General features: G+C 38.7%; 1 protein-coding gene across 1 annotated transcript; it reads right to left on the reverse strand.

Moving 5' to 3' along the window:
* Positions 1-521: 521 nt before the first annotated feature.
* On the reverse strand, positions 522-16844 carry LOC139140574 (uncharacterized). Its single transcript, XM_070709919.1, has 7 exons — positions 16683-16844; positions 12318-12469; positions 5002-5291; positions 3410-3625; positions 2794-2952; positions 1828-1897; positions 522-1269 (listed from the first exon to the last, which is right to left on the reverse strand). Exons 1-7 carry the CDS (start codon positions 16820-16822, stop codon positions 1199-1201), a joined length of 1098 nt encoding a protein of 365 aa, XP_070566020.1. The 5' UTR covers positions 16823-16844; the 3' UTR covers positions 522-1198.
* Positions 16845-18113: the final 1269 nt, after the last annotated feature.

Raw genomic sequence — 18113 nt, forward strand, 5'->3', positions numbered from 1 at the left:
TGCATTTGTGTATTTGTTGGTGATTGTTATTTATTTAACGTAGGATATTGTATATTTGTTTGTTTATCTATGTGTGTATACATTTGTTTATTTCTTTGTGATTGTTATTTATTCAACATTCTAGGATATTGTATATTTGTTTGTTTATCTATTTGTTAATGTTCGTCTGTATGTCTGTTTATTTTTATTTAGGTATTTGTATGCTTGTTTGTTTGTTTTTTCCTGGTCCCCTGTGGTCTATGGGGCGCCTAGGCGCAGACAGAAATTTTCGTGTATCATCCGCATGGCCATTTTGGAGTTCGACGTACTTATGTGTGTACGGCGACTGCCTGATAAAACGCGCTCATCTTACAAACACTTTTTTTTACCAATAGCCCAGGGAGTCACTTAGCCAGCGCACTTCTCGTCCATCTTCAGTGAATCACTGCATGCGATACATGTCACCTGTTTTCTTTGAAATACTATTAAGAGATAGCTAGGGTAAAGTAATAGGCATACACTAGACACACGTAAGGATCGAATTATGAAAAAAAGTTTAATACATGATATCTATTGATCATATTAATAACTTCTAGACGAATATTGCTTGCAATAACCTGTGATATTACTGAGTCCCCTGTGGACATACATGCATGCATGCATGCGATTGTATCAGTAGTACATAATCTGCAAGGATTAGGATTAATTACAGATATAATTTCATGTCTCATTCCTACTACAAGACAGCAACCAATATTTTTTCGATTGCATTTAGAGCTCAGTTGCCCCTTCGATGTAAAGAAGGCAAAAAGGCAATGAGAAATGTTCGTAGTTGATTCCATTTCACTCATTATGACTGGCTAACATCAGTTCATTACTGAAGACAGTTTTACCTTTAATATGAGCTGTAAACGAGTTTTATTAGTCAGTGAGATAATTCTCAACGTTTGTGATGGTTAGAACTGAAATACCTAATTGAGGAGCTCAAGGTGGGTAATTGACACATCTGGACTGTTTTCCTTGAAATGCTATTCAGAAATAGGAGGGGAGCGATAGCCATTGGCACTTACATGATACTAGTAAGGTTTGTCTTACAAAAACATTTTAATACGTGATTGTCATTTATCATAATTAATAGATCAATTTATTGTTTGATGTACTCTGTGCTCTGTCTCGGCGACTGTCGAAGAAGCTACTGCGGCTGAGCGACCCATTAGCATCACAGCTTCGACAATCGATCACTCCTGCTGACTAAGAGAGACCTGGAGACATCACTCAGTCGGCTACAACCTGCAATCAAACGACAAAAACACCATATTAGACGTGTTACCCTTGAACTCGTCATAATTTTCGAACAGTGTTCACTGTATGTCCTAACGCCTACGGAAGGAAGACGAAGACTCAACGGGTGCCGAAAGGTCGGGTCAGATTCCAAAAGTTTATTTGGCCAACTCTGTACCAAGTATCGGGATCAGAATATATACGTTCACTGGAAGCTGTTGAACTTGCCAACCCACAAACATAACAGGGTCTTGTCGAAGTTCAATGTGATGTATTTCTTTTCATGTCGTCTTCTTCGTCGCGTTGATGTGTTCCCTTGAAAATTCACGCGGGAGTTGCAGTATGACTTTGAGCTAAGTTTCGGACCGATATGACACTGCCTCGTTATATTTTTAAAACATGTAGTGGTAATGTTTAACTCATGGTGAAGTGGACACACTGTCGTAAGTTCGCTAAGATTTAAATGGGTGATTTGGGTTTGAATTTCATTTCGAGAGAATATCCTCATGAGAATATAATGTCTTATGTTATCTTTTGCAATTATGATTACAGGTTAACTTTAGCTACCTGTCAGAGCCATGGCTCTTTTGAATTCTTCTCGTAGAATTCGGAGAACAGATTTCACTCCTTCTTCTCCCTAAGGGTAGAAAAAATATTACATTTTGAGATGGGAAAACATCATCACTTGTTTGTTTGTGTACGATAGAAAATATATTGTCCAGAATATGGCCAAACGAGTGCATTCTTGAGCAAATATGGACTGTTATTGGTTGACACTCGGCTCTGCCAGAATGAGTATTTTGTGCATAATTTCATTTGAAATTCGTTGTTATATGTTTCAAAACGTAAGAAAAATGTAACAACAAATATTTTATTGTCTCTCTCTGCCTGCCTACTTGGCGTCGCTTGATTGATCCATTATCCTCTCAGTATCACGATTTGGCGACCAATAAAAGTTAGCAGAATCAGAGGCAGAGGCGGGCAGAAGTGGGGGATAGACATGAGAAAAATCGGGGCGAGAGAGAAGCTGTGAGAATTTGCAAAGCCGAGAGATGCCACTTTTACCAACCAAATTAGATATGGAAAACCAGAAGCACAATGATTACACTGTAGATCGTTTTCTACAGTTTCCGGAGAAAAACAGACGGTCTAAAAGGTCGTCTTTTAGGCAATGCTACAGATTGTTTATCACTTCAACTCTAAATTGCAACACATCATACCAAATGGCAGTATCTATAGTGTAATTTTACCCATCTCCATGAAATGACGAATGAAATCTCTTATGTAAAATTTTCCTTGGTTCCGAAAGAAAAAATTGATACTCAGACACTGGTTGGCACACAAATACAAAGTCTAGCGAACTTGACATCCTGGGTCATTAGATTCAGATAAAAACTGCCTTCAAAAATTAATAGAATTTGAAATTTTATCTCAAACACCATTTTCAACGACCGAAAAGACCTCCTCTGTCCTTGAACGATCTAACGAGTATTTGCGTTCTTTCGATAGCATCATCAAAATGGCATTACTTACATTACAGGCTAATCCATAGATGATCGGCCTGCCGATGAATACGGCCCTTGCACCCAATGCCAACGCTTTTAGCACATCAGTGCCACTTCGTATACCGCCATCTACGTACACGTCCAGTTTGTCGCCAACTGCATCAACGATGTCGGGCAAAACATCGATCTTTGAGGAAAAAAGTGAGAAGAATGTGTGAAAGGAGCTGGCAGGTAGTTTCAGTACGTTTTCAATCGGATTCGAACTTATAAACAAATTAGTTGCGGTCAACACTTGCCCGGTTTTGTTGCTCCCGCGCCAAGTACGGTAATCTGTAATATGTATATGGTTGCTCCAGTGTACAAAAGTATTCGACAGCTCCAATCGAATTTTGTGCAAAACACAATTTGTAATGTCTTGGAGATAGTTGCCAGAAAAAAACAGAACCGTTCGTTCTGGTTATATGCATTGGAGTATAACAGACAACAAGTCGAGCAATTGGGAATCGATGGCAAGACCCTTCATAAATAATACATATTTGGAAGGGGTTACTTGTGGGGAAATATGCATCGCACATCATTTGCCATTGCCAGGCGAATAAAGCAGAATAAATTTCATACGGGTGAAGAGAACATTCTTCATTTACCGCCGCTGGTATACAATCCAATTGCCTGCCACCGTGGTTCGATACCAGTATTCCTTGTACATTATGTTCGGCTGCCAGTACAGCGTCCTCTACCGTCAGGATACCTTTCAGGACGATGGGCAACTTTGAAACATCTGTAAGCCACTTTATATACTGCCATGTACTTGAGGTTTCTTCAAATGAAAAAGCAGGGCCTTTGGGCAAAGATCCAGCAGTCTTGTTTGAAAGACAGAAATAACAAAGTTGTCCATGTGTTACTATTGATATATGGTATTGCGTGAATCAATACAATGTCCATTAAGTTAGTTAGTTAAATATAGTTCTCACAAATTAATGCTGTATAAGCGAAACTTAATGGTTGTTACTTGATAAAAAGTGCTCCATCCACACTTGATGGTAATGCATGTGACTTATAAAGGCCAATACCTATTCCGTTCAGCAGTTTAGAATTGTGAGATATAATGGAGAAAGCACCCGTTTATAAAATAAAGCCTTCGAAGTTATAATTTTAGGAATTAGGGACCGTTCAGATTTTACGGCCTGGGGGGGGGGGCGGCAAAATCTTGTCGCCGGTGTTCAAGAAAATATAGATCCCCCTGCATTTTTCGTGAAAAAAGATGACCCCCCTTTGTCAGACGAAAAAATTTAATGACCCCCCCCCCCCCCCCCCCGCTGAAAAATAGCCAAAACCCATTTGTCAAATTTACCTGCACGGTTTTGATTTGAACTCCGGTACGCGGCGCACTTTATTTGTGTAGCAGAGATGCCAGTGCACAAACTTCTCAGCCACATCCATTGAAACGTCTGTTAATTAGGACGACTGTAAGGCAATTTTTAACTTCATTTCCATAGACAACTTATGTCCATGGACATTGTATAAAGTAAACTTTATTGGAGTGGTTCGCAAAAGGCAGCCCTCCGGTTAAGAGGGTCATGGGCCATTACGTAAAGTCAACTTTATTCTAGTGGGCCACCAAAGGTGGCCCGCCGGTAAAGAGGGTCGATCATGGGCATTGCATAAAGTAAACTTTACTGGACAGGGCCGCTGAAGGCGTCCAGCCATTAAGATTGTCATGGGGTATTACATAAAGTCAATTTGTTGTAGTGGGCCGCTGCAGGCGGCCCGCCGGTAAAGAGGGTCGATCATGGCCATTGCATGAAGTAAACCTAATTGGAGTGGGCCGCCAAAGGCGTCTGCCCGTTAAGAGGGTTATGGGTAATACATAAAGTATATTTATTGTAGTGGGCCGCCGAAGGCATAAAGTGAACTTTATTGGAGGTGTTATATTTTTGAAAATGTGGTGACCCCCCTTTCCTACCAGTGAAAAAGCGATGACCCCCCCCCCTTTGCGGATTCCAAAATTACGATGACCCCTCCCTGGATTTTGCCGCCCCCCCGGCCGTAAAAACTGAACGGTCCCTTAGATTTCATCATGACAATCAACAATTTATAATGATTGTACTGTTAACCCTTGTGAGTGAACATTTGTAAAGTTCTGAGTCCAAAAAATGCAATTTTATCGATAACATCCTCGGCCTTACTATATCGAACAATAATAGGAGTGATGAGAACGGTTGGTTGTGGGACATACCTTGTTGATGTATCTGTCGAAAGTTCCGAGATGCTCCCCTGGCATCGTAGTTTGTCTGTTGTTCCGCATAGCTCTTCTCTTGAAACCGGGCGTGGGGACGTCGACCGATATGACAATCGCTTTAAAACCCGCCCTCTCGGCTCGTTTCACAACATCTCTCGTGACTTCACGAGAGCGCCAAGGATACACGTTCAGCCACTTAGGCAAATGTGGTCGTGCAGCAGCGACTTCCTCCAGTGATTTCTTGGATATTGAACTCAGTATCATAAGTGTGTTCATGCCCGCCGCACCTATCATTCAGTATGATTGAAATAAAGGTGAAAGTTAAGGGAGCATTGAATTATTATATCCTTGAGTGTGCCGGCAAATTCTTGTGCCGCCGTCAACATAACCACAGACAAACATGGACAGACTCGCAACGGGTATTGTTTAAGGCGTGAAGCGGTTACGTAACCCATCCATACTCGCCTCGCCTCAAGTTGCTCTCGCCTCTCTTTTCCGAAGAGTGCCGACCATGCATCCTTCGGTAATTTTCGGATTTTCGCCAATTGTTAAGCGAAAGTATGTTCGGCAAAGTTTGTGTTGTTGTTGTCGTGTGGTGCTGAGCGGAATTGACGTGCTGGCGAAAACGGGAGTGTTTTGAGCTTCAGGAAAGTGAGTTTTACCGTTTTAAAAATTCCTCTCATATTTGTATGAATATATAATGAGTGTGTTTGAACCAAATTTGAAAGTCTTTTATCGATACTGTCTGGTTTTTACTCAATGATTTACGGACAGTCATACCGTCTTTTGCACGTGCGTCAAGGAAGGACATGTTTATGAAACTGCTGGCGTGTTATGTTTTGATTGGCGTGAAGCAGTGTTTCTGGCCTGAGAGCTCGCAAAGTAACTATGGTTGCTACGCGACTGGCAGTACGATGCCATCTCGTCGTATTTTTCGCATAATCTCGTGCAATTGTCAACCACAAACAAAGCCTCCAAAAATTTTAACACCTCTGAAGCTCATTTTAATATGAAAAGCCGATAGTCTACCGAGACGACCATGGAACATAAGGCATGCCGCGTTTCCAGTCCGTCTATATTTGTCTGTGACATAACATAATTCCCTTACCAACTAAAAGAAATTGATGACCCCACAGAAGATGATAAAATTCACCGATCCCCTACGCCATAAACAGAGGAAATTTTGATATTTCAATATTTTTTTTCTTTGTTTGGGACTACAATAAATCTAACTTTTGACGTTGAAAAAATATTTATTGTCAAAAGTTAAAGTTACCAGGCCTTTAATGACACACGTGTTGCAACGTGAATTATCTGGTATATATTTATGCTTTGTATTGACAAGAATGGATGCATTTATCAGTACGCTTGCATCACATACCTTATTTATTCTCAAATATTTATTATAAGACTGTTTATATTGAAACTTCAAATAATATGTTTTTATGAATGTCCACCACGGAGTAAAAATAATAGTTAAGGCTATTTAAAAAAAAATGACTGGCGGGGGCTGGAGGAATTCAGGGGGATTCGAAAATTTTGGGGGTAGGCCTAGTACAGGGAGGAACTTGGAAGTTTTGTTCTGCCTATAGGGATCGGAGGGGGGACCTGATATGTTTTTGGTTCCATTTACTTTTTATGATTCAAAAGTTTGGTCTGTAATTCAATGAAAATATAATAACACTTTAATTCCATCCAATTGTTCTAATGTTAACAATAATTTGACACGATCCATAACCATTTTGTCGCATTTGATTACTTTTGTCTCGAAAAAATCTAAAAATGTTTGAATTCTCTTATGGGGAGAAGCTGCAACTGTTGATAATTTTTTTTCAATATTTCTATGCAATATATCAAATACAGTTTCTTGCTGTCTCCCTACAGCATGCTGAAACACACATTATTCAGTTTGTCGACAAAAGCCTGCATATATTGGGTGGTAATTGATTATAGTCCAGACTGAGATACAAATGCGCAGTACATATTCACAGGCTGTGTTGGCAAATTTGTTTGAATACTGGAAAGTTCAACATGCTGTAGGAAGTAGAACAAGAACTGAACAAAATTATTGTCAAAATTATCAAAGCTAATACAGTGACTGCCCTGCTACTGCCCACGGGCAGTGTCACTGTCATTGCATACCAGCAATGACAGAGATACTGTAGCTCTGACTATGTAGTAGCTGAAGAAGAGTTCGGGTCATATGACGCTCATGACAGTGAAACATACTTGTAAACAAGATTAGGCCAGAGAGCAACGTATGGAAGACCAGGAGACTTGAACGTTATCAGGGATTTTTGAATTCTGGCATAAATACGATTGGAACTTATTGGGGATGATTGGATCGTTATATTTTTCAAATTTATCAAAAGTGTCAGTTGCCCTATAGCTGAATGTTGCAATATTACAAATTTCTCATAAAATCAAGTGTGTAACTAAAAATGAAAAGTGGATGAGGTTACATTTGCAGATTAAATCGACATTACTTCACCATCCAATTATCCAAAATTAGTTCAAATCGTGTTCATATGAGAATAATCAAATATTAAAGGAAAAAGATAGGGTCTTGAATGCTTGATTTTCTAAATTTTCACATTCTCATTGTTAAATAACACAAAAGTAAAATTTTGCCCAGTAAAAACTAATTTAAGTGAAAATATGTGTTATTAAATGGGATTATTTAAGTTTACCAAATTTTCCATCATAACACCAAATAATTCAGAGATTATAATAAACGTTTATATTTGATGGAATATTTTAACCTTCCAGTGTTGTCAATTTTGTAAACTCTTTGTAAGTAGCATCTAATGTAGCCAGAAATTCCCAATTTGCATACTCTCTTATGATCGTTATTTTGTGTGCTCTTCAGCCGGTGCCATTTACCTGGCCAGAGTTGGATTAACCCAAGTCGGTTTTGACTGATATAAAATCAAAAAGTCCACTGATACATTTAAAATGAATCAATTTAAGAACTTGCCTTAGGAATATTGCTCTACAAACTGCTAATATAGGCAGTGTTGAACATCTGCGAGCAGAACTGCCCAATACATGTTTATTTTTTCTTTGCGTTCATCCCTAATAAATTTGCGGCTATATGGTAATTGGGAAAGGGACTTGAAAAATTTTGGTTGCATTGGCGGGGACATGAGATTTTTTTGAGGGTTTTGAGGTGGGATCTGAAAAAATGAGATTCCTCCAGCCTCTACCTAACCGTTTTTTGTGAACGCAGCCTATCTGTCAAATACTTTGCGCAATGTTGCCCCATGTGTAGGGTATAAGTTAACCCATGCCGCATGTAGGTAAGCACTTAACAGATATAGAAAGCTGTTAAAATTGAAACTTCAAATAAAAATATTGTACAATTATCTTTTATCTTAAACAGAGCTTACTTAAATACCGATGTATAGACTACTCTATGTAGGTGATTGAAATTTAAACTTCGTATAAATATAGTGGAAATAAATGTTTTATTCTAAACAGACCTTTGTTTGAATAAGATTCATCAGGGAGTAAAATATTTTGTGTCAGGTAGAGCATATTATATGGGACCTTACGCATAATGTATAAACCAGGTCATGTCTAATAGGTGAACCTTTCCCAATTGTTTACTAGGCTCTTACTATTGAAACTTATACCGTGTACTGCGTGTACCATCCTAAATGGATCTTACTTTGATGCAGATATACCATGGAGTAAAATTAACTCAAGGTGTGGCAAGTATCATACTTGTTGTCCGAGAGCAGCTGACAATTTGCCCCGCCAGGAGGGCAAATCGTCTCCTGCTGCGAGGGCACATAAACCCATGTATTCAAGCAATAATATTCACATACCTCTTCACAGTTAATGCTACATGACATTTAGTTACATGCAGGGCATTTTCAAACAATTTTACCTTTATCGACCAGCATCGAACAAATAGCAGTGCGCGCACGGATATTTTACATCTAGCGTTAAGCGTCTACTTTGACTAGTCGAGTCCATGGCCCAATATCAGCTCATAACTGTAAACGATGATGCCATAAAGGGCTTAAGTAAGAACAAAAATACATATCGGAAATAAAGAGAAAATAAAATACATTAGAGAGATGAACAACTCAAGAAAAAAGATACATATTATTATGTGTTCATTATATAAAGTAGCCTCTTAATTCCACTTTAAACCTTTGTCTACACGTTATTTGCTTAAATGAAGAAGGTACAGAATTCCAATGTTTGATTGTTGCGTACTTAATGTTGTGTTGTGTGACTGTAAGCCTTGTTTTAGGAATACAATAATTGCTATGCTCAACTGAACGTGTAGAGTACCCATAGTGAGGAAGTTCAAAACAATTGTTAATAGTGACTGGAAAACCGTTATTTTCGAAATCAAAAACAAAAAGGCAAGAACAGTAATTACTTAGTTTAAAAATATGCAGTTGACGAAAGAGTGGATGTGAGTGGGCATAAAAACCAGAAAAGTAATCAAACGGACAATTTTCTTTCGTAGGCGGTAAATAGGTTCAAGGAAGGTAGAGTATTTCTCCATATTTCTAAGCAGTAAGTTAAGTGTGGTAGAATGAAGGGATTGTAGAGTTTGAGTAGGATAAACTTTGGAACGAAATCATGCTTCGTTTGGTCGCCATTCATTACAACAGACGGAGTCTATAATGTAGATGAGACTGAAGAGGGAATATTAAGGGGAGAACCATTTGATTTCGGGGGAGAAAACAGTGGAGGCGATGGCTATGGCAGCAAATTTTACTTTTCCGTCACTGTGACAGCAATTGTTTTTCTATTGTCAGTCAAATTATATTTCCGTATGCAGAAGTAGTGCATTTTTTTTAATTCTGAGAATAATATTGCTTTTTAAAATAGTTTATCGAACCCTGTATATCTGTTTTTTAATTATCACTATTTACGGAGCAATTCAAATAGTCCTCTTTATTTAAACACTGATTGAGTCATTGTTTATTGCAAGTGGACTCAGAAATGTGTTTTTCAGGGTTTTTCATTGGAGTGAAAACACTGTGTGCAATAAATTTAAATCAACTTTTGAGTCACAAATGATGGCAAAACACATACGACTTGCTCGCACAAAATATTAGCGCCACGTGCACCTTTGGCTCACGTCCAGACAACAGGGGAGAATCTGATTTCGCAGTTTGCTGCGGGTACAATTGTGTTCACCCCAAGCCATTACAGGATCAAATTACTTCTCCCGCAAATCCTCCAGCCCAGAAACAAAATCGTTCTCTCCTAAAGGAGATACAGGAGATAAATCGCAACAATGAATATCTAAATATGTAGTCTAATGTTTCAAACCACACTTTGCTCTTTTTCAGTAGAATCATGTGCATGTTTAATTGTCGAAGTGCTCGGAGTGAATTCGCGTGTCAGACTCCTGAAAAATCCGTGGCATTATTGGGCCAACCGAATTTGAATGTCGAAATCGAATTAGGAATTCTGAAATATCGTCATATTTCTTTATGCGATTGTAGTTTCAGAGTTGCCATTTCCAACATCGGATTTTGACATGTAACGCCGTGCATTACGCGGCCAGCTTATATTTGATGATGATATTAGAGAACGAAACGCGTATTAGATCGAAATCCGGCACATATGCAATGTTCGCACGAAACAAGGAGAAGATGTAAAGATAAGACCATCGCTTTGCAATATGCTAGGAATAAATCGAATATAGAAATTTGGTGTAGAACAGGAAGTTAATTCGTTTGTCAATGTTTCATTGGTAAAGGCGAGCCTCCTTTTAAAAGGGCGCGAAGCCGTGGTTGCGTTCACTGTGTAAGTGGACACCAAATAGGCAACACGCGGGCACACGCTCCAGAAACTGCCACTTTTTAGTTTTTTTCCGGCCGCAACAGGGCAGAAAACTGCCTAGCAGTCAGCGCGAAGCTGCTGCCGATCGAACTCTGTGGTTATATTCAAATTCTAACGCGACTGGAAGATGATTTTTAGGAAATTCGAGCGTTGGTGTTGGGGAATCAATGACCATTGGCGATTTGAACGGACTGTCAATCAAACGCTAACCTTGTATAAACTCTGTTTGCAGGATTAGCAAAAGAAGCCAAAAGGTTGAGATCAGTTTGTGTAATTAATGGTATAGAAATCAAACATCATACTTGCCAAGTATTTGACTGGGAGGAGAACTCACTAATGCGAGAACCTGGGATCGAAAATTGCGGTTTTAATGTTGACCTTGACCTGGCGTCGCAAGTCGGACGGCTATAGCCAAACTAATAAGTTTCACATTAAATGAAAGTTTCAGTCAGGCATATTTAATTACAACGAGTTATTCTGCTTTGTTTCCGAAACAGACGGCACATGGTTATTGAGTTATTGAGTTGCGTTTACCAGAGTCGACAAAGTTTCAGGGTACCTATACTTTTCGGATAGATGACTTCCTTATTCAGAATAAAATAATTGATGGGGGTTTATAAACACGTAATTAATTTGGAGTTCTCTACAGCTCGATATCTTTTCTTACTTTCTTTTTTCACTTTTCCCGGGATCAACTTGAAGAAGTGCCTTTATATGTAACTATAATCGACTGACAGCTGTTCTAGATCCATAGCTGTTCTTGTACATGTGCCAGACTTTCAAATTAGCCTCAGGCTACAGCGGCTCAGCATAGACACTAACTTGGCAGTTTTATCAAAAAGTATCACAAGGGCAGGAAGGAGCGCGCTTTTTACATGTAGACACCAGCTATTGCCGTCGACAGTATAGGCGCTGATGGATGTTTTGTCTAAAATGTATCAGTCTCAGTGAGACGGGATTAAATGTAACATTGTCGGGTCCAAACCAATATCGAAAATCGCATATTCGAAATAAGGGGCAGTGTATCAAATTGCAATATTCGATAATTCGATTTTGTTTCACGCATAAGACAGAACACGTCGCACAAGAGCAACTACTTCATGCGCAATATTGCTAGTCAACAATCGTAAATATCAATTTAAAGCCGATTCCACAGAAATGTTTTTCTCTTTCAAAACTAGAAAGATGCCTGGCCGCCAAATGTATCGCGCACCTCGCGCAATTTAAATTTTCGAATTCATTCACAAAATCGCAGCGGTTTATGTAAAATAAGCTTTTAAACGTCATTTCCTTGAGTCTGAAATCTGTGACAAAATGCAATTTAGACATAATTTATCATGTCGTTTTCTGATTTCCACATCGAAATATTGTTGGCCTAATAATGCCACGGATTCTGAAAGCTAGGTTAACTTAAATACTGTTGCTGGCTACAGTAATTCGTTCTAAGTTAGCATGACGCTTCCTCGAAGAACTATTCATATGTTCATTCAAATTACCTTTGACAGTTGCAATTTCTCCATCGGGATGGGCTACACCATGGAAGGCTGTCGGTGATATGCAAATTGGCGCATCTACTTTCTCGCCGAGGACACTGGTCGATATGTCTATGACTGATACATCTCTGAGTATCCGGGGTTTCAACCAATATCTGTGGAGTTGGAAATATGAATGTGAAATACGACAGCATCACCTTCAGCTATAAGGGAGACAATCTAAACTCGTTTGCCTTTCAAAATGTGGTTATTGTGAAATGGTCTCTCCAGCTCTGTGTTGTTGTTCACACGCTATCTGATACAATTTGAACTTATTGTTTATGCATTTGATGGTGTGGGGAACTTCTCAATAAATATAAAACACCACTTTCTTAATTTTGAACACGCGTACAAGCACTCACATGTATTCCGGCGATTGGCTACTCACATACACACCGAAAGAACGTGCCAGAGAAAAATGCTTCCCTATACGGTAACACGTGCCTAAAATCGAAAGACTTAAACTATTGCTAAAACTTCTTCGATTTTCATAAAACTGTATTCACGACAAGAGCTGCAAAATGAGCCCACACAAGCGATAGACAGAAAGAAATTGGAAAAAAATTTAGAGTCCGAATATCTCATTCTACCTTGGTAATAAGCCGTATTCAGCTTGTCTCCTTATGCTTTAGATAATAGCATTAAAAGTTTGTACATGCCGTCCAATAATGGTGAACAGAACGTTACAAAGTTGTGTAAATTCAGTCTACAGTGACGAACACTAGGCATGAAAAGTTGTATACAGGCAGTCTAGATAGATGTTTGTGATGATCACAAACATCAAAGATCGACACAGCCATCATCTACATCTCCAAGTCCTGACGGGGCCAACATGTTAAGGAAGCCTTCAGAAATTACTGGGGGTGGGCCGGGGAATGGGGGGGGGGAGGGTCACGTTTTAGAAAACTGTTCAAGGGGGAGGGTAACTTTTTATAGACCTATCTTGGGGGGTCACTTTTGACAGAAGCTGATTTGATGGCCAAACCTGTGATTGTCCATGTGATATTCCTGAACAGGAAATCACCAATGAAATACGCCGATTCTCTTAAATACTTACACATCATCCACAAGTTTCACAAGCAAAAAAGATGCAGTGGTATCCTAAATTAACCACCTTGAACAGTTAAAACTGACAAAAGACAAGAGACAAAAATATATGCAACAGGTGGAAAGGTATATCAATTATCAAATTTACCTAAATGCAAAGATATTGTTAGTTTTATATTGGAAAAAAATGTGCATAGTTCTCTCATAGACTATCATGTACAGTGAATCAACATTTCAGTGAAATAAAATCAAATTTCGTGCACAACTATGGACTTATAACCAATTTTGTCTCATCAAGAACAATAATGTAAATAAAGAAGCACACATGAATGTACAGATTTATCTAATTTGTTCTGAAAAAAAATTATTCATAATTTCATCATAATCAAGAACATTAATATCAATAATCAAGCATATGTAAATGCACAGATGTACTTAATTTTGTATTTGAAAAAATATTCATATTTTCATCAAAGACTGCCATGTATGGGGAATCGAGATTTCGGTGAAATTCCAAAATCACATTTCTTGCACAACCATGGACTTGTAACCACTCTAGTCTAATCAAGAACATTAACATCAATAATCAAGCGCCCATACATGCACAGATTTGCCTGGTTTTGTATTAAAAAAAATTGTTCATAGTAAAGTTTCATCATAGACTGCCATGTATAGTGAATCAACATTTCGGTGAAAATCCAAAATTAAATTTCTTGCACAACCATGGACTTGTAACCACTCTAGTCTAATCAAGAACATTTATATCAATAATACATACATATATGCACAGATTTACCCAATTTTTTATCGGAAAAAAATGTTCATAGTTTCATCATAGACTGCCATGTTTAGTGAATCGCCATTTCGGTAACATTCCCTCAAATCACATTTCTTGCACAACAATGGACTTGTAACCACGTTAGTCTATTCAAGAACATCAATATAAATAATCAAGCGCACATACATACACAGATTTACCCAGTTTTGGATTGAAAAAAATTATTCATTGTTTCATCATAGATCGCCATGCATGGTGAATCAACATTCGGTGAAATTCCAAAATCAAATTTCTTGCACAACCATGGACTTGTAACCACTCTAGTCTAATCAAGAACATTAGTATATTATAATCAAGTTCACACAAATGTACAGATTTACCTATTTTTGTATTGGAAGAAATATTCATAGTTTCATCATAGACTACCATGTATAGTGAACCAACATTTTAGATGAAATTCCAAAATCAATTTCTTGTACACAAATGCACATTTTACTTCCCAATTCAAGCAAAGTACATTTAAATACATTATCAAACATATATAATATACAGATATAGCATGTTTTGTGGGGGAAAATTGTCAATAATTTGCCTGATAGACTCCATGTATTATTATTTGATATTTTTGGATGAAGCACTATATCAGCCACATCTTGCCTTCTTATAGTTGCACAAAATATGGTGACCCTGCCTCAAATGTATGAAATACCACATCTCTTCAAAAATTCTTGCATGATCAATTGCGACTGTCCCTCCAAAAACACCAGACCTCCCCTCTGTAATTTGTCCCTAACATAACAATTGAACCAATTGTTATGCATATTTGCTGATGCTGTTTCAGTAATATTCCTTGGGAGAATACCGCAGTGGTGGGGGGGGGGGGAGTCAAGTTTTAGAATGTCGGACAAGGGGGAGGGTATCATTTTAGACAGGATGATAGGGGAGGGTCACAGATTTTTGGACTTTGTAATTACATACATTTATACAAGAAATTTGATTTTGGAATTTTACCAACAAAATGTCGATTCACTATACGGTCTATGAGGAAACTACAAATATTTTTTCTCCAAAGCAAAACAAAACAAAAAAGAAGCTAAATCTGTGTATTCATGGACGCTCGATTATTGGTATTCATGTATATTTAGACCGGGGTGGTTACAGGTGTATGTGTGTGCAAGAAATTTGATTTTGGAATTTCACCGAAATGTTGATTCACTATAAATTGTAGCCTATGAGGAAACTATGAATAGTTATTTTACAATACAAAACTAGCTTAAGCTTTGCTTTTAAAAATGCTTGACAATTTATATATATGTACGTGATGAGACTAGGGTGTTTGAAAAAGCAGATGTGAAGAACAAATATGAAAAGGATAATATGTCAATTAATATATTATTGATACGGACTGTGACATCGGGGATGGGATCATTGTTCTTTGCATGAAAATCGGGGCACTCTTTTTCTTGCAAACACTTTTAAAGGGTCTTGCGCACTATTTTTTACCCCAGGGCCTTCAGGGTGCAAAGGGCTAATGAATCTAATTAGATGATTTTGGTGGGGGTAGTGTCACATTTTACAATTGATGAATGGGGAGGTAAAATTTTAGAAATTTAATTTGGAGGGGATCACCTTTTTTCTTTCATTTGTAGCTTCGACTCTAAGCTTCGCGTAACCTTTCACTAATTTTGACCAAGGTACTGCACAATCGCGTATCCCGCCACAGACAGCTGCGTTTTTCACAGCTAGTATGATACCTGTTCGGAGTGCGAAAGGTTCCCGTATAATAACTACCCGAAATATCCTTGTTCCTCAGCGCCGTTCAAATTTTCATGTCGGCAATGTCGCTATAAAATCGCAGACGCAGTTCGCGAACACTCCAAAACTTATACCGTAAAATATCACGGCTGATATTTACGATGAACGTCACAGTGCTCCAGGATGGGGAGCGATATGGCCATGGGTATATGATACCATTGAAACCAGAGTTGTTGACCCAACCACAGTCACCTGTGGTCGGTCTATTCCGCTTGCCGTCTATGCCCCCATAGACGTGTGTACATATGCCTGAAAAGTAGATCTACGTATCTACTGCCCCCATAGAAGTGTGTACGTATGCCTGGGAAGTAGATACGTAGATCTACTTCTCAGGCATATGTACACACGTCTATGGGGCATAGACGCCAAGCGGAATAGACCGACCACAGGTGACTGTGATGCCACGCTCTGTGGTTGGGATCAAGTCTACAAATTTAAGATGGATTTAACTTTTAAGGTTTGGTATAGACGTCAATTATCAAACTTATCACAGAATGGTATACATCGAATTCACGATTCTACTTCGTCAGTTTGGAATAATGCCTTCACGCGATACGCTGCACAACGATTTTTAGGTCAGCCGGTCAGTGACATTTGCATCGAGGAAGGTCTTTGTGTTATGCACCATACGGTTGGACTCATGTGTGCTAACGCACAGATCTGCCACACAGAGATAGTCCCATTCCTACCTTCGATACGCTTCTCTGTTTTCTCTGAGTGTTTCTTCATTATCAGCCCCTGAACTGTAATATGCCCACGCACTAATTGGTAACAGTTTCTGGGCCTGTTCTTCGAAATCGTCCAGACATAACAGCTGACTGGCATCCATCTTTCATGAATTGCTCAGGGATGGACCGTTTGATGTGGGGGGGGGGCTCTGGAAGATGTTGATGAAAAAATACAATGTAATTCCAAAAGGCTAACTCTGAAAAAAAATATCGCCAAGGATGGCATAAAAAAGATTGCATGCAGACATAAAGTAAAAAGTAACGCATCAAAAGTAACTTTCAGTCATTACTCGTCATTTTTGCGGACCCTTTGGGAGCCTCATTTTCACAACATCTTTCATTTTTGGCACGCCAAATTTGCATAATATGTTATTTATCGCCTTTTTATCTGATCGTAACGCCCTGTTAGTATCTTAACGTTAAAATTGCCCAAACTTTTGTTTTACATGTAACAAGTTTTCGATTTGACAAATAAACTGTAGTATGATTTATTTGTTGTGCTTCTGCTAGCGAGTCTCTTCTTCTATTCCCTCAAACATGAATGCTCTATTCAAATCATCTTTCCAACTTTCCAACTTGCCGAAGCAAAAAGTGTATCCCCATAGTTACAATCATGTAACCTTTGTGTGCTGTGCATTTTTTCCTCCATTCGGTTTTCTCGGGTAAATAAAAAGAACATCTCATCGAAAAGAATAAGGTATAATAATGATATTTCGGCATGCGTATGAGCTTGCAAAAAAATGACTCATCCGAGTAGGAAAGCCAAAGAAAAGGTTGCCAGAATTAGCACGGTCAAAACATAGTTGTAAGTGAAGCACGGGGAAAATGCTCCCCAGTCAATATTCCAGATCGCCTATAGTGTCAAATGGTCCACCCTAACTGTTGACGCGTCCGAAGCAGCACAGGGATAAGTACGCTTGAGTTCACAAAAAAGTTCACTGCAGACATATTTCACATAAGTGTCACTCTGCAACCCCACGCGTCTGTTCTCACGCTACGCGCTAATCGATTCGCGCGCACTACTAACTATAGTAACGGCATGCATGCGCTGTCGACTGTTTTACAACACCAGCGCAACGTGCACATGTCACTATATCAGAGATGGGGAAGGGGTCGGGGTCGGGGGGGACTCCCAATATTTTTTAACAAGTTGTGAATTTGTGTGGTATCAGAACTGGGAGAATTCTCTTGACGACGAGTGTCATTAAATCGCATTTCTTTGTCAGACTATACTAGTAAATTGACAATACATTTTCTGTATCCAGACGTATTTGACGTGTGCAAACGTTATTCTCAAGTACCTTTTTGATACGAAAATTTGTATCGCGCATGTCACCATGTTAGATGACCTTCACAAAGGCTATGTAAACAGTTGTACACGTTCGACATGCG

The sequence above is a fragment of the Ptychodera flava genome, chromosome 9 (assembly GCF_041260155.1).
Source record: "Ptychodera flava strain L36383 chromosome 9, AS_Pfla_20210202, whole genome shotgun sequence".
NCBI lineage: Eukaryota > Metazoa > Hemichordata > Enteropneusta > Ptychoderidae > Ptychodera > Ptychodera flava.